The sequence below is a fragment of the Panthera onca genome, chromosome C1 (genome assembly GCF_046562875.1).
Source record: "Panthera onca isolate mPanOnc1 chromosome C1, mPanOnc1 haplotype 2, whole genome shotgun sequence".
Lineage (NCBI taxonomy): Eukaryota > Metazoa > Chordata > Mammalia > Carnivora > Felidae > Panthera > Panthera onca.
In genome coordinates this window covers 107,314,860-107,340,318 of record NC_138346.1, presented here as the reverse complement: position 1 = coordinate 107,340,318, position 25,459 = coordinate 107,314,860, and the positions used below count along the sequence as shown (strand labels likewise).

Below are 25,459 nucleotides of genomic sequence, written 5' to 3'. Positions count from 1 at the left end.
AACATGCTAGTGAACGACTAATGGATCATAGAGGAAATCAAAAGAGAAATAAAAAAACTACTTGGAGGCAAATGAAAACAGGAATATGACATACCAAAATATATGGGATGAGGCAACAGCAATTCTAAGAGGGAAGTACATAGCAAGACAGACCTACCTCAAGAAACAAAGACATCTCAAATGAACTTTGTACCTAACTTTGTACCTAAAGGTATAAACTTTGTACCTAACTTTGTACCTAAAGGAAACTAGAAAAAAAGAAGAAGAAACAAAGCCCAATATTAGTAGAAAGAGGGACATAATAAAGATCAGAGTGGAAATAAGTGAAAGAAAAATGAAAAACAAACAAACAAATAAACAAACATACCAATAGAAAAGATCAATGAAATTAAAAGGTAACTGAAATTGACAAAACTTTAGCTACACTCAGCACCAAAAAGGGGGGAGGGGCCAAATAAAATCGGAAATGAAAGAGAAGTTGCAACTCATGCCACAGAAATAAAAGGGATTGCAAAAGACTACTATGAACAATTACATGCCAACAAACTGGACAACCTAGTAGATATGGATAAATTCCAAGAAACTTAGAATCTTCCAAGACTCAATTATGGAGAAATAGAAAATCGGAATAGACCAATTACTATTATGGAGATTGAATCAGTAATCAAAAATTTCCCAACAAACTAGATGGCTTCATTGGTTAATTGTACCAAACAAACATTCAAAGATTTAATACCTACTCTCAAATTTCCAAAAATATAAATAGGAAGGAATGCTTCCAAACTTATTTTAAGAAACCAGCATTACTCTTATACCCAAACTGGCCAAGGACAACACAAAAAAGAAAATTGTAGGCTGGGGCGCCTGGGTGGCTCAGTCGGTTGAATGCCCGACTTCGGCTCAGGTGACAATCTCTCAGTTCGTGGGTTTGATCCCTGCATTGGGCTCTGTGCTGACAGCTTGGAGCCTGGAGACTACTTTGGATTCTGTGTCTCCCTCTCTCTCTGCCCCTTCCCTGCTCATATTCTGTCTCTCTCTTCTCTCTCTCTCTCTCAAAAATATATAAACCTTAAAAAATAAAAAAAAAAAAAAGAAAATTATAGGCCAATATCCCCAATGAGCATAGATGTAAAAATCTTCAACAAAATGTTACCAAACCAAATTTAACAATACATTAAAAGGATCATACACCATTATCAAGCTGGATTTATTACAGGCATACAAGATTCAACAACTACAAGTCAATCAATATAATATACCACATTAACAAAAGTGACAGATAGAAATCATATGATCATCTCAATAGATGTAGAAAATGCATTTGATAAAATTCAACATCAACTTATGATAAAAACTCTGAAAAAACTGGTATAGTGGGAATGTACCTGGATATAATCAAGGTATGTGACAAACCCACAGGTAATACCATGTTCAACAGTATAAAGCTGAAACCTTTTCCTCTAAGGTCAGGAATAAGACAAGGATGTCCACTCCCCCCACTTTTATTCAACATAGTATTGCAAATTGTAGCCATAGCAATTAAACAAGAAAAATAAATAAAAGGCGTAAGTTGGACAGGTGGAAGCAAAATGGTCACTATTTGCAAATGATCTGATACTATATATAAGAAACCCTAAAGACTCCACCAAAAAAAAAAAATACCTGTTAGAACTAAAAATGAATTCAGTAAAGTAACAGAATACAAAATCAATATGAAAAAATCTGTCATGTTTCTACACACTGTAAAAGTATCAGAAAGAGAAATAAAAAAAAAACAACTCCAATTTACAATTGCATCCAAAAGAATAAAATACCTAGTAAAAAATTTAACATAGGAGATTAAAGATTTGTACATTTAAAACTATAAGACCCCAGTGAAAGATTTTGAGGGCAGAAATAAATGGAAAGATACTTCATGCTATGGATTAGAAAAATAACTATTGTTAAAATGTCCATCCTTCCCAAAGCAATCTACAGATTCAACACCATCCCTATCAAAACTCCAATGACATTTTTCATATAAGTAGAAGAAAGAATTCTAAAATTTACATGGAACCACAAAGGACTCCAAATAGCCAAAACAATCTTGACAAAGAAGACCAAAGCTGTAGGCATCATGTTTCCTGATTTCAAACCATAGCTACAAACTTATAGTAATCAAAATACAATATGGCATTGGCATAAAAACAGACACATAGATCATTGGAACAAAATAGAGAGTCTTAATTTATGACAAAGGAGCAAAAACATACAATGGAGAAATGATGATGTCTTCAATAAATGGTGCTGGGAAAACTGGACAGCTACAGGCAAAGGAAGGAAACTGGACCACTATCTTACAGCATACACAAAAATTAACTCAAAATTGATTAAAGACTTGAATGCGATACCTGAATCCATAAAAATCCTGGAAGAAAATATAGAACATAAGCTCTTTGAAATCAGTTGTGTGTATATTTTTTTGGATCTGACTCTAAGGCAAAAGCAACAAAACAAAAATAAATACATAGGACATTAAACTGAAAAGCTTCTGTATAGCAAAGAAAACAATTAACAAAACCACAAGGCAACCTACCGAAAGGGAGAAGATATTTAGGAATCATATATCTGATAACAGGCTAATATTCAAAATATATAAATAACTCATACAACTCAACAACAGTGGCAGTAACAATAAAAATAATTTGATTGAAACATGGGCATAAAATCTGAATGGACATCTTTCCAAAGAAGACATACAGACGGCCAACAGGTACATGAAAAGATGTTTAACATCACTAATCATCAAGGAAATGAAAATCAAAACCACAATAAGCTATCACTTTACACTTGTCAGAATGGTTATTGTCAAAATGACAAGAAATAACAAGTGTTGGCGAGGATGTGGAGAACAAGCAGTTCTCATGCACTGTTGTTGAGAATGCAAACTGATGCAGCCACTATAGTAAATAGCATGGAGGTTCCTCAAAAAGTTTAAAAAAGGAAGGACCATATGATCCAGCAATTCCACAACTGGCTATTTATCTGAAAAAGATGAAATGCTAATTCAAAAAAGACACCCGTATGTTCACTGCAGCATTATTTACAATAGCCAACGTATGCTAACAACTTAAGTGTCCATCAGTACATGAATGGATAAAGAAGATGTCACACACACACACACACACACACACACACACACACAAGAATAATACTCAGCCATAAAAAAAGAAGGAAATCTTGCCATTTGCAACAACATGGACAGACCATGAGGGAGTTATGCTAAGTAGTATGAGTCAGTCATAGAAAGACAAATACCACATGATTTCACTTACATGTAGAATCTAAAACTCAAAGCAAACAAACAGAACAAACGAAACCTAGACTCAGAGGTACCGAGAAAAGATTGGTGTTGCCAAAAGGGAGGGGCTTGGGGTATGGACAAAATGGGTGAAGAAGATCAAGAAGTAAAATAATCTGGATATCAAATAAAGATGTCACGGGGATGTAATGTGCGGCTTGGAGAATATAGACTATAATATTATATGGACAATAATGCTGTATGGTGGCAGACAGTAACTAGACTTATTATGGTGACCATTTTGCAAGGTACACAAATGTTGAATTGTAGGTCGTATACCTGAAATGAATATAATATTGCATGTCGATTACACTTTAATAAAAAGATTTAGACAAAAATAACTCAAAACTCCAATTCATTCTGAGAAACGACCAGTTCTGATTGAACATGCCAAAGAAAATAAATAATCCCACATCTCTTAGTCCCTCATAAAACCTTAAAACTTCCTCAAAATGGAAGGTGTGATTATTTCTCCTTTCGAACTAAAAGCAAAACAAAAGGAAGGAAAAAAAAACCCTGTAAAATTGTATAAGGGCTTCAAAATTGAGTGAAAAAATAGAATAGTCCCCAAAAGCCTATTTTTAAAATGAAGAAAACACATGCTTTCTGAAAATAATTCAACCTAATATTATAGGCAACCCAGAATAAAGATGATAATAATACTATTCTCAAGATGCAATCTGTTCATGACTAATCTTAATCCTCAGTTTACTATTATTTTCAATTAGCAATATTGATTAGTAGGAGGTTAGCAAAAAGCAATAAACATAAAATAGGAAAAGAAAATTTTTCCAACAAAGCAGGGCCAACACAGACAAATGTAGACCAATACCAGTTTGAAAACAAACTTGGAATTAATTTCACGGGAAAAACATGTAGGGAGATTATGAGAAAGACAGATAATTCTATCAATTGTCAAATCTTCACATTTTATGCACATTGGGAGAAAAATAAATATTTGGAGATGTTTTCCCCTAAATTGTAAGCAACGCAAATGAATACATTTTTTTAATCCAGTGCATGAGTTTCTAAAGCTTCCTCCAGATACCTCTTGCTATGTGCTCTCCCTTTCTAACCTCAATCTGGGGACAGGCTTTCACTAACAGGAGAACGTCAAGAGGTTGGGCCTTGCGGTAGGGAAGGAAAGTTCTTTTTCACAACTTGGAGAAAACTCTCCTTCGCTTCCTAGCTGCTGATTGTTTATAAAGACAGAATGAGTTTACAGTTTGTAGTTGCCTTGTATTTTTAAACATTTTCATTCCTTTTAAATCTTGATAGAGGCTGTTGAGCACAGTGGTTTCAATGTCAGACCTGATTACAGATTCTAATGCCAAGATTTACGAATTGTGCAATATCGGTCAAATTACATAACTGAGCTAGTTGGGGCACTACAAAGTGTGCAAAGGACCTGGTACATAATAAACAAGTGAGTAAATACTACTCAATAAATCAATACATTGCCATTAACAATCAGACTCTTGTAGCATCATTCTGGTTTTATGGACGAAGGAACTGAGGCCTAGTCAGTGAATTACTCAAGTTACGAGAAGAGGAGGAAAACACTAAACTTTTGCAACAGACATCCTAATTTCCCTTCGAACAAGAGCCATGCTGGAGATAGGACCCATATACGGTCTAATTATTTCTGAATGGGTACTCAATAGTTGCTAAGCTACCAACAATCTGGGTATAGGAAAATGATAGAAACGCTCACTGGTTACCATTACCACATCTCAGTTTTATTCACCAGAAGAGAAAAGATGTCCTACCCAGATGCTGTCTTCTTGCTTGTACTGTTTCCAGTTGCGTCCTGTGTCACTGAACATCAGGCTGTAACTCGTCACCCAGTCAGAGCTTCCATATCTGCCCTGCGTGGCCACTGCTGTAATCTCCACTCTGTTTCCCAGGTCCATCTGGAGCCACTGTTGAGCATTGGAATCTGCTGGGGACCAACCACCAGTTCCTGGAAGAAGATCAGAGAGAGTGGGTTGTAGTAACATCTCACAGGGCCACACCTTACAGCTCTCAAAGAGAAATGAAATGGTGTTCCACTGACATGTCTTTACCCCCAAACGTGCCCTGCTCATCCTTACTGGCCTCAATTTCCATTCTCTTCCATTCTACTCCCTCTCATGCTTCCAGATTCATCTCAAATCCATGCTGTTCCTTCCATAAGTCTTCTGGTCTTTCCTCAGTCATTACACTTTCCATTTTCTGGATTCCTAGTAGAATTGGCTTTGTTTATTTATTTTTATTTGCTTATTGCCTTAACCTTGTAACATGTTTTCTATCCTCCGCCTGATTGTCATCTCCTTCCTTCTTTTCTTCATTCTTTCATCCCTCTCTGTGTTTTCTCTACACCTACCATGGGCCAGGCTCCTTTTTCTTTCTTTCTTTCTTTCTTTCTTTCTTTCTTTCTTTCTTTCTTTCTTTTGCTGTGGATACAAAGATGAAAGTTCATGGACTATGTCTTTGACTCCTGCCTCATCTGTTTGTCCTTTGTTCACCGAGCACCTGAGGCGTTCTTGGTACCAAAGACACACAGACAAAAATATGCAATGTGATATGACGAGAAGCCTTATGAAAGGCAAACAGAAGGTACAACAGGAGCACAGAGAACACAATGCCTAGCTAGGTGATTGGAAAGGCCTATAGACAGGGATGGTGGAGCTTAAACCTGAAGCAAATATAACCGTTTTGCAGGCAAACAAGGTTAACTAGAGGAAACATTGGAGAGATCGGCCAGGCCAAGGGAACATCATATGCAAAATCTCAGAAGGACATCAGAGTGGGCTGTGTTACTGGATCTTCTTGGGACTCAGAGTACTTGACACACAGGAACATGCTTACATGTGACAAAAGACTTTGGGCCCAATATTTCATTATTTGACACCCTGGAACTCTGCAGAAGATCAGTATTAGCTCTTGCTTAGTGGGAAGACCATGGCCTCAGTTTTTTATTTTCATTTCACATAGGAACAAAGAAGTTAATAATCATTTTTACTGACCCAAGAGTTCACAGACCTTCTGAATCCTGAGTGGAAACTATGGCAGAGTGCGTATGCCTTGGGTGGGGACAAGATGAAAACAACACCTCTATTAGGCACCTTGCTCAGGGCATCGAGTTGGGGAGTTAGTTAAAATTATAATTTAGAAGGTTTAATCAATAAATTCCTTTTTGAGCTCAGCCTGTGTCACTGAAAATCATTTTAGTAATGTCCCAGTCTACTTTCTCACTATCTCAGAAGGAGTCATTGGGACTTCTCCTTGGTAACTGAGAACTTTCCTGAGCCCTGGCTGCCCAGTGCAGATGGCCTCTCATCGATGGGCGCGGACATGCAGACATAGGAGATACACGACATGAGGTGGGCCCTACTTTGGTCACAGGCACATCCTACAGGTTGTGGGTTGATTTTCTCCTAACAAATAGCTACTGCTCTTAAGCGTTGAAATGCAGAAACAGGAAGAGAAGGAACATTCTCAGCATCTACTGTAGAATGTATTTTATTATATATTTTGCAAGACATGAATACAGTGGCAGATGTGGCTGACTTCCCTACTATCCATTATCTCTTCTTCTGTGGTGGTTGTGAGGCTCAATTTCATTTTTCAGCTCTCTACACTATTAGAGTTGTAGCCACATCCATGGCTATAGTTCTCTCCAATAAAAATGTGACTACGAAGATGTGCCCCTTGCAAGCCAACAAATCTCTTCCCCACTTGCTTTCCCTTTCTACTGACAGATCCAGTTGGCACCAAGGCCCTAGCTGATGGCAGAATGACAGCTTGGAAAGAGCCTGGATTCCTGTATCATCACATGGAGGAAAGCAGCTATCTACTTAAACGCCTGCCCTATATTATAATATGAACAAGAACGAAACATCTATGCTGTTTGAGACATTGGTGGCACATTGGAATTTATTTGATATTGCAGTTCAGCCTACTTTAAATACATGCATAATACCCTGTGAGATAAAAAGCACAATTCTCATAATATAGTCAGGGAGACTGAGATCCAGCAAGCTTAGAACACCTGGCACTCAGAGTTTAATCATAGCTCTTTGAGGCTAATATGTAGCAGAAGAAAAAAAAAGTTTCCAAAAGCCCAGAAAATCAATAAATAAGCAGGAGGCTTTGAGCAGAGATTCTGAGATGCCAGACCCAGAGCTACATTTTTATCAACCAGCTCTGTCTTCACGAACACGTCCACAGTTCCCAGTACAGACCTTCTTTCAACTTCTCACAACTGACAGGGAGGCTTAAGAAGATCTTTCACATTTCCAAAAGAAGTCTAAAGTGATTCTGAACCTGCTCGTTATTTCCATTCAATTTCTCCTCCTGTCCGTTTCATGATGCCTCTTTCTTCTTAAGTGAAAAAAGCAAAGCTGTATAAACTATATGATCTCAACAGTATTAAAACGTGATAGGAGAGGAATTTGTATGGTGATTTCTTCTGAGTGATGAAAATATGAGTGATTCCATCCTTTTATGCTTTTTGCCTGTAACATATTTTCTCTTATCAGCATATCTTTCTTACAGAAACTGAGACTCACATAATTCATATTTATGGGGTTTATTGCATAAAGAATATATGCAACAATTTGACAGCTGTTGGTATAATATGGAACTTGTGACTTGCTGGGTGACCATCACTATGTTTGAAAATCAAAATACTCAAACCTTAACTATTTTCTCTTTTATCCAGACTTCCTAGTCGTGCTTTAGGATTTTTTTCTTCATTTATTTTAATTATTATCATCATACTCATATATGATAAGACTGTATGTTAAGGACGGAAGAGAGAAGGGTGTCTGGGGAGTTCAGTCAGTTAAGCATCTGATTCTTGATTTCAGCTCAGGTCATGATCTCACAGTTCATGAGTTCAAGCCCCGCGTCGGACTCTGCTGATGGTGCAGAGCCTTAAATGACAAGGAATTCTCCTTGTCAACTTGCAGAGCATCCAATCACAGAAGACTGACCAAAACCCAAACCAAAACAAAAGAGGGACAGTTAACGCTAAAACATTTCTTCAACTTTGTCTGAGCCAAAGCCATTCTGAAATTAACCAAAAGGGAATTGTTGCTGTTCACCTTCATTAGCACAAACAGTTAAAAAATGTTCCAAATCCAGAAGCTTCAGCCGACCCTCTTAAAACAGAGGGACGCTATCTGGGTGATAATTGCCAAGGACTCTTTTCCTGCTGCTGAAGATGTTTCCTGCATTACAGCTAATAGGCCAAGTACCCAGGGTTGCCATGGTTGCTATGACAAACATTTTGTTCCTTGCACCAAACAATAAATGTGTTTTCAAAATGATGAGAGAACCCTGAAGATACTATTTGCAGTTACTCTGAAGACACACCAGCCCACACTAGCTTTCTGTGTCTGAATTATTCTCTAAATTGGGGGTGTAACATACACACAGATACCTGTGTTTGGCAAGTCAAAGATGTTAACTAAAGCAGTGCTACCTGTAATTGTGGCTAAGGTATTGATGATCATTAACCGCAATCCCCACAATCCTTGCAGTTGAAATTTAGGAGATTTTAATGCACATTTCAAGGAAGATTTTGATTTTAAAGGAAAAGTAACTTTACATTTTTATGTCACCTAGAATTTTCCAATCGTTTTCAAATACGAGATCCTGCATGATTTTGATGCTGTATCTTAATTTATTCCTAGCACAGCCCAAGCCCCCATACTCTACCTGTGCATTATGCGACTTTTGGGGACAGGATGGGAAAAGGAGGTTATGGACCAAAAGCCCGGAGACCTGGTTCAAGGCACAGTTCTGCTCCTGAGGTTAGACTGGATGAGAAATTCTCAGAGGTGTTCCATCATCAGAAACACCTTGAGGCCTTGTAAAGATGATAATATACATCCTTGGGCCTTCTCATTGATAATGTATTCAGACACCTAACCTGAGACTCTGTTTTTGTTGTTGTTGTTTTGTTTTGTTTTTTAGAAAGGTGTTTCTGACATGCTGAGTGGTTTGTGAAAAACTCGATGAGACAGCCTCTACGGTTTCCATTCTAATATTTTACAGATGAGATTTGCTTTATTTACCTACTTAGTAGACCAACATAGCTTAAATCTAATATGCTATTTTGGATGATCAAAAATAACAACAACAGATAACCACATGAAATTGCCTCTGGATTTAAGAGGGGCACCTTCTCTCATTGGGCCCCCAATTCCTCACACCAGACACAGGTGTAGTTAAATGGAGACTTAAAATTGCCAAGGAAATCTGAAACTTTGTGAATTGGGAAATATCCATCTCTGTTCTTGCATCAATAGTTATTATCACTCCCAGTTAAGCCTATTGTTCCTTCCCATCACCCCCATTATGCAAACCCTTGAAGTGTTCGTTCATATCCGCTATTAGATAACAGATGGTCCTTGCTCAGTGCTCAGCACCACCCTGTGCACTTGGCACACACGGACTCATTCATCCTCACAGTTATCTCTGCAACATAGATGTTAATTATTATGATTGTGTCCATTTTACAGGTGGTGACACTGAGGCCAGAAAGGTTGGACAGCTTTTCCAAGATCACATGACTACACGACTAGTAAGTGGCAGAACAGGGGATTCCAACTCACAAAACCAGGACCCAGAGCCCAATCTCTTAACTATTCAGCAACACCGCCTCTCCACAGGATGGTCAGAGAACCCTCCTCCTGTTCCTATTCCTTCTCCAAAACAGCAATTATCATTAGAAACATAATTCTTTGCACGTTTTCAACATCTCACCTGATTCTCATAGCGATCAGCAATATATTTTTAAATTTCCATTTATAAGAGAATAAAGCAGCCTCAAAGAGTCAACCAGCTTATCGTGGGGAGAGACCCAACGTTCTGAAGTCTCACCAATGCCTCTTCTTCATGGAGAATTCTAAACAGGTTTAAAGTAAGACCAAAGAGGGGCGCCTGGGTGGCTCAGTTGGTTGAGCGGCCGACTTCGGCTCAGGTCATGATCTCTCGGTCCGTGGGTTCGAGCCCCGCGTCAGGCTCTGGGCTGACAGCTCGGAGCCTGGAGCCTGTTTCGGATTCTGTGTCTCCCTCTCTCTGACCCTCCCCTGTTCATGCTCTGTCTCTCTCTGTCTCAAAAATAAATAAACATTAAAAAAATTTAAAAAAAATAAACAAAATAAAGTAAGACCAAAGAGGCATGTCTTCTGACATCCAGCCAGCTCCCTTCCCAGCCCTTTACACCATGATACTTATTCCCCACTTTACACACTAGGAGAAGCTTGGAGCATGAGACAGAATAACTGGTAGAAGGCAGAAATTCCTCAGTTTCTACCCTTATTGCCACTTTTAACTCAGCAAAGGAAATGAGAGTTGATTGAGGTCACACACTAGGAATGGGCACAAAACGGATTATAAATGGGTCTCTGCTCAGCAAAAGTTTACAACTATCTTTCAAAAGGAGAGTGAGTCCCTTTAGTACAAGACCAACAAGAGGTAGAATAATCACATACACGGCATTTCACACCTAAACTATTTGAAGCACATGGCCATTTAAAACAAAATCCCCAAAATAAACCCTAGAGGGAGTAGGTTTCTTATGCGGGTGTTTTCCTCCAGATTTACTCAAGGCCCTAAAAAACTACAAGCACATCATCACAAATGAGTAGGAAGCTAGCTTGAATTACTAGCTGCATCATTATTAAATATTTGGTGCCTGTGTAAGCAAAGGTTCAAGAGTTTTCAGGGACAAAACTGCCCAGCGATGGTAATGAATAAGGCAGAGAGATGGTCTCATAAATATTTAACATTACTCAGTATGGGTAAGAGTGATGACAACATTGGCAAACTTCTCCACAGCCCTCAGGGGGGGGGCCTCCTGCATCTGCAAGCACAGCGTCATTATCATTCGTTTGGAATGGGATCTGTGGCTAGGCAGGGACTTCTTCTTCTTCTTGTTAATGTTTATTTATTTATTTTGAGAGATGGAGAGTAAGCCGGGAAGGGGCAGAGAGAGAAGGAGAGAGAGAGATCAGACCATGGGATAGAATGTGGAGCTCGAGCCCATGAACGGTGAGATCATGACCTGAGCAGAAACCAAGAGTCGGTCGCTTAACCGACTGAGTCACCCAGGCGTCCCTGGGAAGTAAGTTCTGAGGCTTGGGGTCGGGGAGTGTTGGAGGGAAGACTGGGCATCATCCTTCTGCTACTGGGCACGTGGAGTAGGACCTGGGTGTCACAGGTTGGTCCTCCTACACTTCTATTCAGGGACGTTTATTTAGGGACTAAGGAGCCTCTTGGGAAAAAGCAAGTGGGAACCTGACCAAATACCCTGTAGGTTTCAAAACAGATACACTTGTAGGAAAATGTGGAGTGGGCCTGTTGAGGCCAATTTGCAGAGAAGACCAAAAGTGATCATAAGACGACACTCATGAAAGGCAAGGAAGAGTCTGGGTTCCATTCGGACCCATTCATGATAGAGGCTGCCTCGAGAGTCATGCCGGGAGCGGTGACTCTGTGTGTGTGACTTGGTTTGGGTTTACCAGAAGTCAATTATGAAGAATGGATTTGAGTGTAAGTAGCTCATTTGGGAACTGACCCCAGGAAGTTGGGTGAGAGGGATGCAGATGAGACAGGGAAGGGAGGAAAGCTGACCCTGGCACATCTGCAAGCCAGCCATTCCTGTGGAGGAGCTTAATCTCACCAGCGCAGGATGCACTTTAGGGTTCTATTGTCAGATCATTACCATATACAGGTTTTTTATACACGAACTCAGTCAGGTGTTGATTGAAACTGCGGGTGGGCAGGGTGGTGTTTAAAGCACAGAGAGATAGCCCTTCGGGCAGAGTAGAGAATGTGTAGATGTTGGGGTTGGAAGTGGTGATGCTGGGGATGTCTTCAGGGTTCCTCTCTGGTCTTCCTTAGTAGATGGATTCATCGCCCAGCTATGGGTGCAGGCTGACAACTAGAACTGTCTGCCCCCTTCTCCAGAGATTTGCTCTTGTCCAAACAGAAGTGTTCTTGCCTGGGAAACTACCACTTCCTGGTTCTCATCTCAGCCAGTGATGTATGGATACAAAGTTCCAAAAGCCGATCCCATTGTCTCAAGACATGGCTGATATTTATGGTGGCCCAGAACTTCCTCTTGGCATTGGAAGGAAGCTAGACCTCAGTTGAGACCACATTTCCTACTAGCTTTCCCCTCTGTCTTCCCTCACAGCCTGTCTCCAGAAATCACTCCCCCAGAAATCATTTGAACAAGAAGTCCCATCTCATCTCATCTAAGATGTTGTCCTTGTTCTGAAAGTGGTAAAGTCCAGGAGATGTGGGTTTCAACAGCCTTTGCTACAGTGAGTGTGCTTGGTCACATACCTGTTTGCCTGTGTTTCTAGGAGAGAGCTGTATTATTACTCTGAAGGGTTCTAAAGCTCATTACTCTCACAGTTCAGCTGTGACGTCCTACAGTGAATACTTCCCTTGTGAGACAGTGAAGCCATTAAGGTCCTCATGGATCGGAAAAGTATATCTGGCTGCACGTTTCACAGCTCAGAAGTTACACAAGAAGTGAGGGAAAGCAGCAGGAAGGCATTTGGGGCTTGGAAAATTTGGAGTTCGGTCCCAAGGAGGATATCTCACATTGATGCCCCTTGCAGGCCAACAGTTGATTCATATACACATGAAAAACATCCACGTGAGAAGTTCTTGTATATAAAACTTGAAAAGACCCTAGAGTCATACAGTTCAATGTGATACCCAATAGCCAGATGTAGCTGTTTACATGTAAATTAGCTTAACTTAAAGTTTCAATTCTTAAATAGCCACATTTCAAAAGCTATGTGTGGCTAGGGGCTACCATGTTAGACGGCACAGCTAAGGGATAGTCCATCCTTGCAGAAATTTCTATTGGATAGCATTGTTCTAGAATTTCTCTTATAAAATGGTAGAGGCTGAGTTCTACTTAATTTGTCAAATCAATACAGTTTAACTCCACTCATCGGCTGCTCTGGCCTGGGCAGCTGTGAGTGGATTATTTATTCCTCATTTAATGGATATATAATTATTGAGTTCCATCCATGAGTAAAGCAGTATAAAAGATTGAGCAGCAAGATAAGACACGCTCCCTGTTTTTAGGCAGATAGAGAAAAAATGACTCTCCCAAGAGTTTTTAAGGGAAAATGGAGAAGAGGAATCAAAACTCATTTAAACCTGCAGATCTCATCTTGCTGGCATTGCCACTTAAAACTTTTCTCTCGTGAGCAGCATACTTTTTAGCACAGCTCACATTCTACATTTACTTTGGCTTCCTAGGACAGTTTTGTTTGAAAGACAGTGCCTAGTCTTGAAAGCCAGTGTTTGAGCTGAAAGCATCACTTTTGACTCCATGAATTTGGGCAAGTAATTTCTCTCCTCCTACAAAAATAATATAGTTAAGTGTCCACTTTACCAAGAATCAAGGATCAAGATAATATTTGTCTCTTCATAGGTTTAACCACTATGGCCACAAAATGGTTAAATACAAGTGTGTTTCATTGTTATTTCAAAAGCTTCATTTGGGGCTCAAAAAAATAACTCTGGCATCAGTTCCTCCCTTGATTAGGAAGTTACTCTTTTGACTGGAAGATGTGCAGTATAACCCACCAAAATGGTAGGAGATACGGCTTGAGAGAGAGAGAGAGACAGAGAAAGAGAGAGAGAGAGAGAGAGAGGGAGGAGAGGGAACAAATAGAGTCAATTATTCTCTTACTCTAGATCAGATTATTAGTCTAAAGCCAGTCAAAGTAATTCTACCACTTTGACTATGATTGAGTCCAGGAGTGGACACATGACCTCATTATGGCTAATTGGACAGAGAAAAACTGCTGGTGATGTGAAAGCAGAGTAGCTGGGCAGTCGTGGGGCCAGGAAGAGTCTCCTAGCTCTACGCCATTGTTCTCAAACTTCAGCACATCCATATCAATTGAGGAGCCTGGAAAAACAGGGGTTCTTAGGTCCCTCTGCCAGACTTTCTGGTCCAGAAGATCTGGGATTAGGATAAGTCTAGACAGGCTACATTTTTTTTTAAAACAAGTTCTGAGGTGACATTCATCCTGACGCTGTTCTGAGGAATCAAATTGGATGGCTTAAAAGCAAGCCATAGGTGCCCGTGATTTCTGTTTCTCAGAATGCTGTTAAGTCTGGCTGAGATGTGGGGCAGGCATATTAGCTGGAGAAGGATGTAGACGCCGAGGATGGCATTGATGAACTAATCCACTAGCTCTGAAGCCTGTCTTCACTGAGGGCTTCCTTTGATGTAGGGTAATAAATTCTATTTCTATTCCTGGTGGGTTTTTTTTTGAAAAAATATAGAATAAAACACAGATACAGGAAAGCCTCACAAACCAAATATTTAGCTTAATAAACTATTACAGATTGAACACCCTTGTAACTATCATGCTGTTCAAGAAAAAGAAGTATGGGGGTGCCTGGGTGACTCAGTCAGTTAAGGGTCCAACTCTTGACTTCAGCTCAGGTCATGATCTCACAGGGATTGAGCCCTACCTCAGGCTCAGGGGGAAGTACAGAGCCCACTTAGGATTCTCTCTCTCTCCCTCTCTCTCTGCCCCTTTCCCACTTGTTCTCTCTCTCTCTCTCTCTCTCTCTCTCTCTCTCCCTCTCTCTCTCAAAATAAATAAATAAAATTGAAAAAAAGAAGTAACAGTATGGACACCTCTCAATCTCCATGTGCCGAGTTTCCACCATTTAATAATTTTTCATGCTACTGAGTTTTTTTTTTTTTTTTTTTCAAACTAGTTAGCTTTCTGTTGTACTCACACACAAAATTACCCTAACAAAGATATCCCAGAGACAGTATCAATTGCTCTGGATATTTTTGTGGAAGGGATTAATGAGAAGCAAGTCCTTAGCAAAACAAATGACATGGATTCTCTTATAAAATCTGGGGTTTTAGCAAATGTGTACATTGATTTAAAAAATTAAGTCCGGGGGCGCCTAGGTGGCTCAGTTGGTTAAGCATCCGACTTCGGCCTCAGATCTCAGGATCTCCTGATTTTTGAGTTCTAGCCCCGGGTCCGGTTCTGTGCTGACAGCTCAGAGCCTGGAACCTGCTTCAGATTATGTGTCTCCCCTTCTCTCTGCCCCTCCCATGCTCATGCTCTGTCTCTCTCTGTTTCTTAGTAATAAATAAACATTATTTTTTTTTTTTAATTTAGTCCGGACGCATGTAAGTGATTGCATAGACAAGTCTGAGTAAGAGAAGGGTAGTGTGAGACATTCAAAAGGGGTCCCCAGGGGAGGGGCCACCACAGGATAAGAGGCACCCACTGGGAATCCTGGAGAAGGATGAACTACTTTTTTTATATTAACTCCTATTTTCTGGTTTCTTGGAGTTGGATATATGTTATCATTTTCACTCCATATGGTAGATTCAATAATCCTTGGCTCATTTTTTTAATGGCATTTCCACAATGTCTTAAGTGAAAGATTGCTAGATGGATTTTAAACAAACGAATTGAGTAGCTCCTACCCAACTACTCCAGGTTAGACAAAGCAAAAGTATCCAGCATACAATATGCTATTCAACTACATTATTTCCTCCTGGGTGTGACCTTCATTGCAAATGCAGTGGTAAACTGTCAACCACTAGACAAATATCTGTTATTAATTGCCATGCCCGTAAGTGCATTACTGTATTTTTAAGTGAAAATGCTTCGAATTAAATGCAGCGAACTGACAAACTGATGATCTTATCTCTTTGTGAAGTATGAGTGGCATCAAATAAGTGATTACTTGAGCTAGCATTTTACAGAGTGCTGCTTAGAAATAATCTCAGCTTGGCATTTCAGAGGAAGTGACCAGCCATCAGAGGAAGGAGTAAAGTGTCAATTGCATGGGTTTATCTATCACTTTTGTTGTGCCGAATGCTGATGTTTATAATCTCAGAAGTATTATATTATTGGTGAGAAAAAGTGTTCATATGATCCCCCCTTCCCCTCTTAACATCATTGTGTTTTTCAGTTACCCTGGCTGAATAAAGAGAGGGTCATCACATTGGATTTGTCTGCATTTGCGATAGGGTCCCAAGGCTCCTATTAAACAGCAGCAGATTTCTATTCTGTACCTCTCAATGATCTATTGCTATCCTAGTCAGAGAAGAGGCCTAGGGCATTGTTTAAATATGTAGGTCAAGGTTAGTTTTGCCCACTGGCCTATTAGGCCACAGTATGATTTCAGGGGCATCGACGAGGCACAGGTGTCCGTGTCTCTCTTTCTCTCTTGACGCCTGAAAGTCCAGTTTTTGTGGTTAAAACACTGGCAACACCACCTGAAACGCCAAAGTGACCTAAAGGGGTGACTATTACACCAGCACCACCTTTACTCAGATTAATATCTCAGATCAATATGAATAAAGATACTAGTTAACCTTGGGTAGACAGAATTAGATTCAAGTCCAGGTCCTACCAACAATTAGCTGTGTATCCTTAGGTCAGTGACTTGACCTCTCTGAGTCCACTTCCTCATCCTTAACAAACGTGAATGATACCAACTATTTTGGAATACTGATACAATGACAAAAAATAGAGGTTAAGTTTCTACTTCTTAGTTTTGAGCATGGTTTCATATTCATAAAAACTTAGATAACTTTGATTTATTTCCTCCCATCCCCTCTCCAGCCACCTCTGAGATGCTGAATTGAAAAAGGCACAGAGGTTAAGAATTGAAGGAGCAGAAGTCTAGGGATATTCTAGAATAGGGAATCCCCAACAATTGGACTGCCTGAATGCAACTGTTGCTAAAGCACAGGTTCTAATCAGAAGTTTTGGGGACAGAGACTGAGATCCTGCATTTCTAACAGGCTCCCAGGTGCTGCCCGCACTGTCACATAGAGCCCACACTTGGAGAAGTGAGGAGAGCATAAACTCACAAAGGAAGCACAGGACTTGATGCTGGCCATGCTGGGGGCGGGGGGCGGGGAGGGGGGCAGCTAGGACAGGACATAAGAAAGGAAAAGTACTGAAAATAAGGAAAGGACCCTTCAAGTGGAGAGGAGGAAACACTGAGACTTCTGTACGTCCCATTGTCTTTTCAAACAGATGAGATGATACGCATATCATGTCTGGCTCCATCAATCCATATGGGAGACTGGTGCTGTCATTTGCAGGCAGGCACTGCAGTGCTGCCTGTGAAACGGGATCTTCAGATTGTCACCTAGCTATCTGGAACAAGTCCCCAGACAGCCAAGATGCTCATTGTGAGAACCCTGATTCCTGAATTGTCCCGAATCCACTTCTCTGCATGGAAGGACCAGTGAGAACAGATTGAAAACCAACTTACAGAGGCCTTTGTGGGTCCTCAGCTGTTTGCAACCAGTGTTGCCCAAGGGGAAAATAAAAAGTGTGCAAGGATTCTGGGCGAAATGGGGGCAAGGGTTGTGAGCCTCTTCATTGGTCCGTGAGCCCAGGAAGCTGGGAAAGGCCCTGACATTAAAAAAATCAGATTCTCCATGGCAACAAAATTGTCATGCTAGAAACACACAATCTCAACTTACACAGGCAAGCATCTCAAAAATATATCAAGTGAGGAAGAGAGATTAAAATTTCAAGGAACAAATGGCAAAGGTAATGGTTTGCAGAACTGCGGACGGGGAAAGGAATGGGACGGGGAAAGAAAAATACAAACCTTTCCTCTCCCGGGGCCAGAGATGTCTGTTGTTATTTGCCTTTTAATCATAGAAAGTAACTTAAAACCTTCCCCTCACTTTGGAGCACATCTAACCCACAGTTCAGCGGCTTCACACCGTGCCACCAGCTCTGGGCTTCCTGCTGACAGTTAGTGCTTCTCAAAGCCCAGCTGACTTTAAAGCCCAGATCAAAAGCTTGCCACAAAACAAATCCCATTTGACAAAGTCAGATCCCTCCTAAGCCACAATTATATAGATTGACTTGGTAACCTAAGTTAATGGTGATCTGACCCCCAGTTTGATATATTTTGTCGTGTTTTTTTAAAAGTAATTTGTTCTCTCTCTCTTCTTTTTTAATTTTTATTTCCTTATGGGTGGATGACAAAAGGGCTGAGGGATGTTGTGGAGGGAGAGAACACAAATTCGATTTGGCAAATCCCATCCCTAGATAAGATAACAATATGAATGCTATTATGGTGGGCATTAGCCAACCAATCTCCCTGTTAGTTTTGCAGGGTGCCCAGAATGTGGCTCCCACAGCAGTACCTAAGGGCAAAGGCTGTTTCCAAGACTGCGTTTTTTTTTTTTTTCTCAGAAATATTAGTTTGTCACTAGTCACTAGTCAGAACTCACGACACTTGCTTTACTTAGGGCGTGAGGACACTCATCGGCACGCCTTTTCTATAGTCTTCTTTTCAACTTTTGAGTTGATCCCTGCTTCCAACGTGACAAAGTTACCAGTGGGGCATCCTTTCTTCCTGTGTATAGGTCAGAAAACTGTATGCGCTTGAGTTCTGAGCCCAGATGAGAGGTAAAGTGGTCCTTCATTACCTATGTTCAATGTACGCCAGAGGTGTGTGATCCCAGTGGAGGCAGCAGTTTTAAATCGTGCCCGGGACTTGCAGCCAAGTTCACCTCTGTGAAATAGCTCAAGAGTGAACAGCTACAAGAACATGGTTGAGCGCACTCAATACGAGGGAGACATAGTCTCATGGAGGTCAAGAATTTTACAGCTTGTATTTCATCTTGGATGACATGCCAGGATGTTTCCTGGTAAATGGATAGAAGGCTGAATGCAGTAGAGTAGAAGGAATTCATGAAATACTGTGATAGGTGAATGAACGAATGAAGGCAGGAATGAAGAAATGGAGTATGTTAAGAAAAAACATCATCCAGAACTTGGAAATCAAAAAAGAGTATGCTATGTCTTTTCAATATCATCCTGGGCAGTTTTCAACAGGACCACTCAATGATTCTTTAATTCTCTAGAATATGCCTGTTATTTGGTTTTGTTATTCATTGATTGATTATTAGATCTTAGATACTGAGAAGTTATATGTTAACTTATAAGTATTTTTCCAGTAGAGAAGATACAACCCCCCAATTTTATTGTATTGTAAGATAGTAGCTAGTTTTGTGTCTACCTAAACATATTTATTCTAATATTCTTTTTTTTCCCCACTGTGTGCCATGGCATTTTTTTAATCTATGAAACCAAGATAATAACACCTGTGTAGAGGGTAGTAGCGATGCACCTTAAAGGCCTAGAAGAGTGATGGCTCTTGGTAAGTAGTATGTATATTGCTGATATGAGATTTAGTTGTATGATGGTAGACACCCAACCCTACCACTTAGGGAGGAGCCAAACCTGATCATGACAGTGCTGAGTAGCAATGATTTCCATCTGCCAGGGAACTTGCTGTTTAAAACACTACATGGAGAATTCAAATGAAAACCAAGATGTTCTTTGCAATCTCCATGTATATCTGTATATCTGTATAACTGTTTCACACCGTGCGTAACAGTTTGCACTTTGGGGTATATTGAATATCTTCCCTCTTTTAAAATAAAAGGGAAGTTTTAAAGGAAGAAATATAGAAAGAGGTGTTCATTAGACAGAGATATATAATTACTTCTAGGCTGTTTCGGTGGACAGACAGCATATAAGTCTATTTGTAGCAGGTGAAAAATAAATCACTGCTTTATACTAATATTTCCAATCAAAATAAAAAATTACAGTTTTCTCAACTTTAAAAATTTTATATTTAGAAAACTCATATGAAAAAATCTGTGCTTAATATGAATATAATATGTTTTATTATAATATACACTACATTTATATATTCTGTATAAGTATTATGTATGCGTGCATATATATACTATATATACATATACTATATATGTATATATACCCTAATATATGGATATATATATTTATATATATCCAACCCTGTATTTATCACCTTTTCTCTATATGTGACTTTGTGTGTATATACATAACCATACGTATATATTTGACTTTCTACCTATCCAACTATATATATGTATATTTACACATACATATTATTTATATTACATATATAAAAGTAATAATATCAATATTATCACTAACAAATATTAGCTATTAATGATATGCTAATTTAAATTAACCATGTAAACTCTTTATGAATAGGATTTGTGACTATTTTTACCAACTATGTGCCAGGGTTCTAACAGAGTGCCTAGCACATATTAGGTGCTCAATAAATATTAATAGAGTGATTTTTGATTTATGAATTCACTGAACCTAGTAGTTGCAAGTCTTGCATTTTAGAATCACCTGGAAAGCTTGTATTTACTTATTTTATCAATATCCACCCTTGGACTTGGGTGGATATCCACCCACTCCAGACAATTAATTCAGGGTATTTGGACTACGAGCTCATGCATTGCTACTTCCAAAGCTATCTAGGTGATTCAAATGCACAGCTCTTGGATGGGAACCAGTGATCCACTCTCTCCTTGAGGCTGTGTTGACTTCCCCCTGAGGGCAGTGGTTGGACCTAGTGAGTGAACCGGAGGCTGCCAGGCCTGGGAGTTTGTTGGAGGACAAGGCCAGTGCATTTCAACATTCTGAGACTGTCGCCCCTGCATGACCTTCCTGATTTAGACTCTAGCTGGAAGAAGAAAGAGAGGTCAATGTCCTCTCTGAACACGCCGGTGCTATCCTTGGACTCCGGCACCCAGATTTCCCGGTGAGCAGAATAATTACAATAAATCGGAGCAGAGACATCTGGTCTGTCAATATCGTCCACCAGGGGATGAGCCGGCCTGTGACCAGACTCACAGATTCCCAGGAAACTGCAGAGGTGCTACTAGGCAGTAATGACTTTCTGCCACTTCACAGTTGGGTTAAACTGGGGAGAACTCTGGCTCCAGATGCCCTGTTGGTGTACAAATTAAAATCTTCCAACTCTGGCTTCTTCCTGAAATTACCAAGTGGACCTCCCTGCTCGGGTCAGACTCTCTACCCTGCATCGAGAAGGATCTTTTTAATATGCAAGGCTTGACGCAGTCTGAGCATCATGTGTCAAAGCAGGCATTACTGGTCCACTTTACAGATAAAGAACTGAAGTCAAGAGCAGATAGGCAATTTGCAGACACTCACAGGGCTTACAAGTAAATGCTGTGGGCAGCACTTGAACCCTGGCCAATTAGTTTCCAAGTCTCTTTCTAACATAGCCCTCTTTAACCTGTCTTAGTGAATCGGTTTGCTCACATGGTGGTGAGGAGCAAAACTTTGGGTTCAGATGTCTTAGATTTGATCAAAGCATTTCTCCTTCCAAATTTTGTGATTTTAAGCAAGTTATACAACTTTTCTGAGACCCAGGAACCCCATCTGAAGTTAAAATGTTAATAACACGCATCTTACGGTAGCTTTCCGAAGACGAAATTCCTTGATAGGTGAAATGCTTTACAAAATTCTTGGCACAGAGTGTTCAGCAAAAAGGCAGTGTTAATACACAATTATTAATATTTTCCTGCTGGGTTTTTGATTGGTCATTCTATTTCTCTTTAGAATAGCATTCTTAAAATCTTTTCTTAACAAAGCCATAGAAATTGCTAACTTAAATTACAGATCCCATTATAACAGAATACTTGTGAAACGTAGTATGAAACAAACATCAAATACACAAACAAAAATTACACAGCACTCTCACCATTAATGAAGATTAAAAACTATAAATTAAAATGTCAACCAGTTAAATCATTCTCCACTTATAAAAATGATACCCTTGGGGCTCCTGGGTGGCTCAGTTGTTTAAGCACCTGACTATTGGTTTCGCCTCAGATCATGATCTCATGGTTTGTGAGTTCGAGCCCTATATCAGGCTCCGTGCTCACAGTGAGGAGCCTGCTTGGGATTCTCTCTCTCCCTCTCTCTCTGCCCCTCCCACACTATCTCTCTCTGTCTCCCTCTCTCATATATAAATAAATACACCTAAAAATGATATCCATAACACGATGAGCAATTAAAATCTATTCCAGAATGTATAGATGGGCCAACACTGGAAAGCTTACTAATATGATGGGCCTCATATTATCGATGAGAAGATACAGTCAAGAATAATTAATATGAGCTGTAACAGATCACTGTACCTCTTGAAGTTGCATATAAATTATTTTTCTCAACTTGAAGACGTTTATAATATTCACTAGATATATAAATATACAAAGATAACCAGATGTTAAATAATTTTTAAAAATTAACAAATTCAAATACACATCATAAAAGTCAACATCCAACTCTGACTAAAAACAGATCTATCTAGATATCCAACATTATAATTTGTTAAAGACACGTCACATAAGAGATCAGTTAAGGGTGTCTGCTCGTACTTCCATCACACATTGTAAAGATACACACCCAACATTTAACCACAAGTATTAGTTGGTAGGTTTGCCTTGCATTTTCTTACTTACTTTATTACTTACTTACTTTTCTGTATTGTATTTTCTTACTTTTACTTCATAGTACTATATATTTTTAAAATTAGCAACATTTTTTTGTTGTTAAAATTTAAGTTCTTGAAGGAAAAATCTTAGTAGATTTCACACATTTATTATATACATGCTACAATTATAATGTATTTTGGTAGCTATTCATGTTAGAGACACGAAATATAAAAATAAAGTGTTTTTTTTTAAAACTTATTTTTACAAAGGCCTCCCATGATAATCAGAGAAAAATAGTGTGAGTTGGGGAGGCAAGAACAAGCATACTTTGAGTATCCATTATGCACTAGGAAACATGGCTTAATTCCATTGTAACCCCCTTTCCCTTTCTTCTTCTCAACACTGCTCTTGGACATGATCCCAGTGAATAGGAATGTCCTTTTATTCCATTTCCCCACAGCACGCTTATTTAGCATTTGCCTTTTGAGTTTTAGTCATCTTACTCACCAACTCTTCGGTTGAGTTGAGCTGGGCTGTGAGTACCAGCGAGGTCTGAAGAACTGGAAAAAGCCATTGGAGAGAGCAGGGATGCTAATGGGTCATCACAATTGTCTATAATGATAGGAAAGAAAGAAAGCAAATTGTATCAGCAAGAGAGAGCCCATAAAGGGAAGAATCATGGCATTAACCCCATTATTAATTAACCAATGCTCTGAACAAGGCCAGTACCAATTGTTTCCATGGGCTATTTCATTCATTCCTCACAATCCTGAAAGACTGGTATAAATTCCTTTACACTTGGAGACACTGATATTCAGAGATGTTAAATAGTTTGTCCAAGGTCGCAACACTAGAAACTGGTGTGGCCAGAAATCTCACTGATTTGTCTCACTCAGGAGTCTAACAATCAACCATTCCTTTAATCATTCACTTGAGAAAAGCCTTAAGTTATGGCTATTGAGCTTATTCTAGAAGGAGGAAGACTGTTGAAGGGGGGATACAATTGTTTACCTATTTTCCCATCTTCAATCCCTAAGGGATCCTGCCATAGTTGTATCTAGACAGAATGATTTAAAATGTCTCACTCCCAGTTGTGTGAAAATCTTTGGAAAATGAATGGCTAATTGTAATAATTCATTGTGTAAAGTAAGCGAGAATAGTCCCCAATCGTGTACAATCTTGAATCTGCTATTCACTTCAATAACAGCTTTTCCAGCCTTCCCAAATGTGACAGGTATGCTTGCTTTTTTTTTTCCTTTTTTTTTAAATTTTATTTTTCATTTTTAAAAATTTACATCCAAATTAGTTAGTATATAAGTGCAACAATGATTTCAGGAGTAGATTCCTTAGTGCCCTTTCCCCATTTAGCCCATCCCTCTTCCCACAACCCCTCCAATAACCCTCAGTTTGTTCTCCGTATTTATGAGTTTGTCCTCCTCCCTGTTTTTATATTATTTTTGTTTCCCTTCCCTTATGTTCATCTGTTTTGTCTCTTAAAGTCCTCGTATGAATAAAGATATATGATATTTGTCTTTTTCTGACTAATTTCACTCAGCATAATACCCTCCAGTTCCATCCACGTAGCTGCAAATGGCAAGATTTCATTCTTTTTGATTGCTGAGTAATACTCCATCGTGTGTGTGTGTGTGTGTGTGTGTGTGTGTGTGTGTGTACCACATCTTCTTTATCCATTCATCCACCGAGGGACATTTGGCCTCTTTCCATACTTTGGCTATTGTTGATAGTGCTGCCATAAACATGAGGGTGCATGTGTCCCTTCGAAACAGCACAGACAGGTATGCCTTCTAAGGCTTCTTTGATGCTGTTCAAATGTAGAACAGGGTGGGGTCATGGGCAGAGATGTGGTCTTGACAACACAGACATGTTCCTCCAAATGAACCATGCGATCTCCTGCAGACAATTCTGCTCTTCACATAGCAAACTGGTCATGTAAATGTTCTGTAATAATTCATTTATTTGTTTGCACCTTACACCAAATGGTACACTCTTTGTGGGACTTTGCAAATAACCTGATACATAATAGGCCTTCAGTAAAGGTTTGTTGAAAGAAATGGATGGTGAAGGAAGGGAGGGAGGGAAGTAGGGAGGGAGGAAAGAAGGAAGGAAGGAAAGAAGGAAGGAAGCAAGGGAGGAACTAGTTCACACAACAGGACCAAATGATTTTCCAATTTTTCACTTTGTGCACAGTTGATTTTGCAGGACATTGCAAAATGACATCATGAAATGTAGACATACCTTATTCAACCATGATTTTATGTCATTCAGATTAAAGGTAAACTTGATGTATTAAGGGCTTTCAAGAAAACTTGGTCTGATTTTTTTTTTTAATTTTTAAATGTGCATTGGATATGGGGCTGCTTCTTTATCCAGAAAATTCATAGAGAGGACTATTTCATCTCACCACAGGAACATTAATGAGAGACATAAGGATTAAATTTTTGTTTGTTAAATGTGTTAAAAAATCCACTGGCTAAGTGTATTTTGAGGGTTTTTTTTTTACCCCAACACAAATGTTTGAAAAATATTTTGAGGTATTTGACAAACACAAAAGACAGACAAATCCTCACTAAAGAGGAATGACATAAAAATCACAGCAAGGACACCTCTGCAGTTATGGTCATTCTGCTAATAGAAAGCAGAGCTCACGGCTACTTTATTCCAGGCATAAAATGCAGGTGAGGGGAGATGCATATACACTTCCAATACATTTGTATGGAAATGCAGATCGGTTA

At 39.4% G+C, this 25,459-nt stretch overlaps 1 protein-coding gene across 3 annotated transcripts in view; it reads right to left on the bottom strand.

The window, feature by feature from the left end:
- CNTNAP5 (contactin associated protein family member 5) overlaps nucleotides 1–25,459 on the bottom strand; it is an 809,440-nt gene that overhangs the window by 603,215 nt on the left and 180,766 nt on the right. For all 3 annotated transcript variants that reach the window (XM_078451401.2, XM_078451402.2, XM_078451400.2), the window contains exons 2-3: nucleotides 23,214–23,318; nucleotides 5,110–5,303 (exon numbers count right to left, since the gene is read on the bottom strand). In XM_078451401.2, the coding sequence (XP_078307527.1) occupies nucleotides 5,110–5,303; nucleotides 23,214–23,318 (299 nt within the window). The remainder of the gene's footprint in view (nucleotides 1–5,109; nucleotides 5,304–23,213; nucleotides 23,319–25,459) is intronic.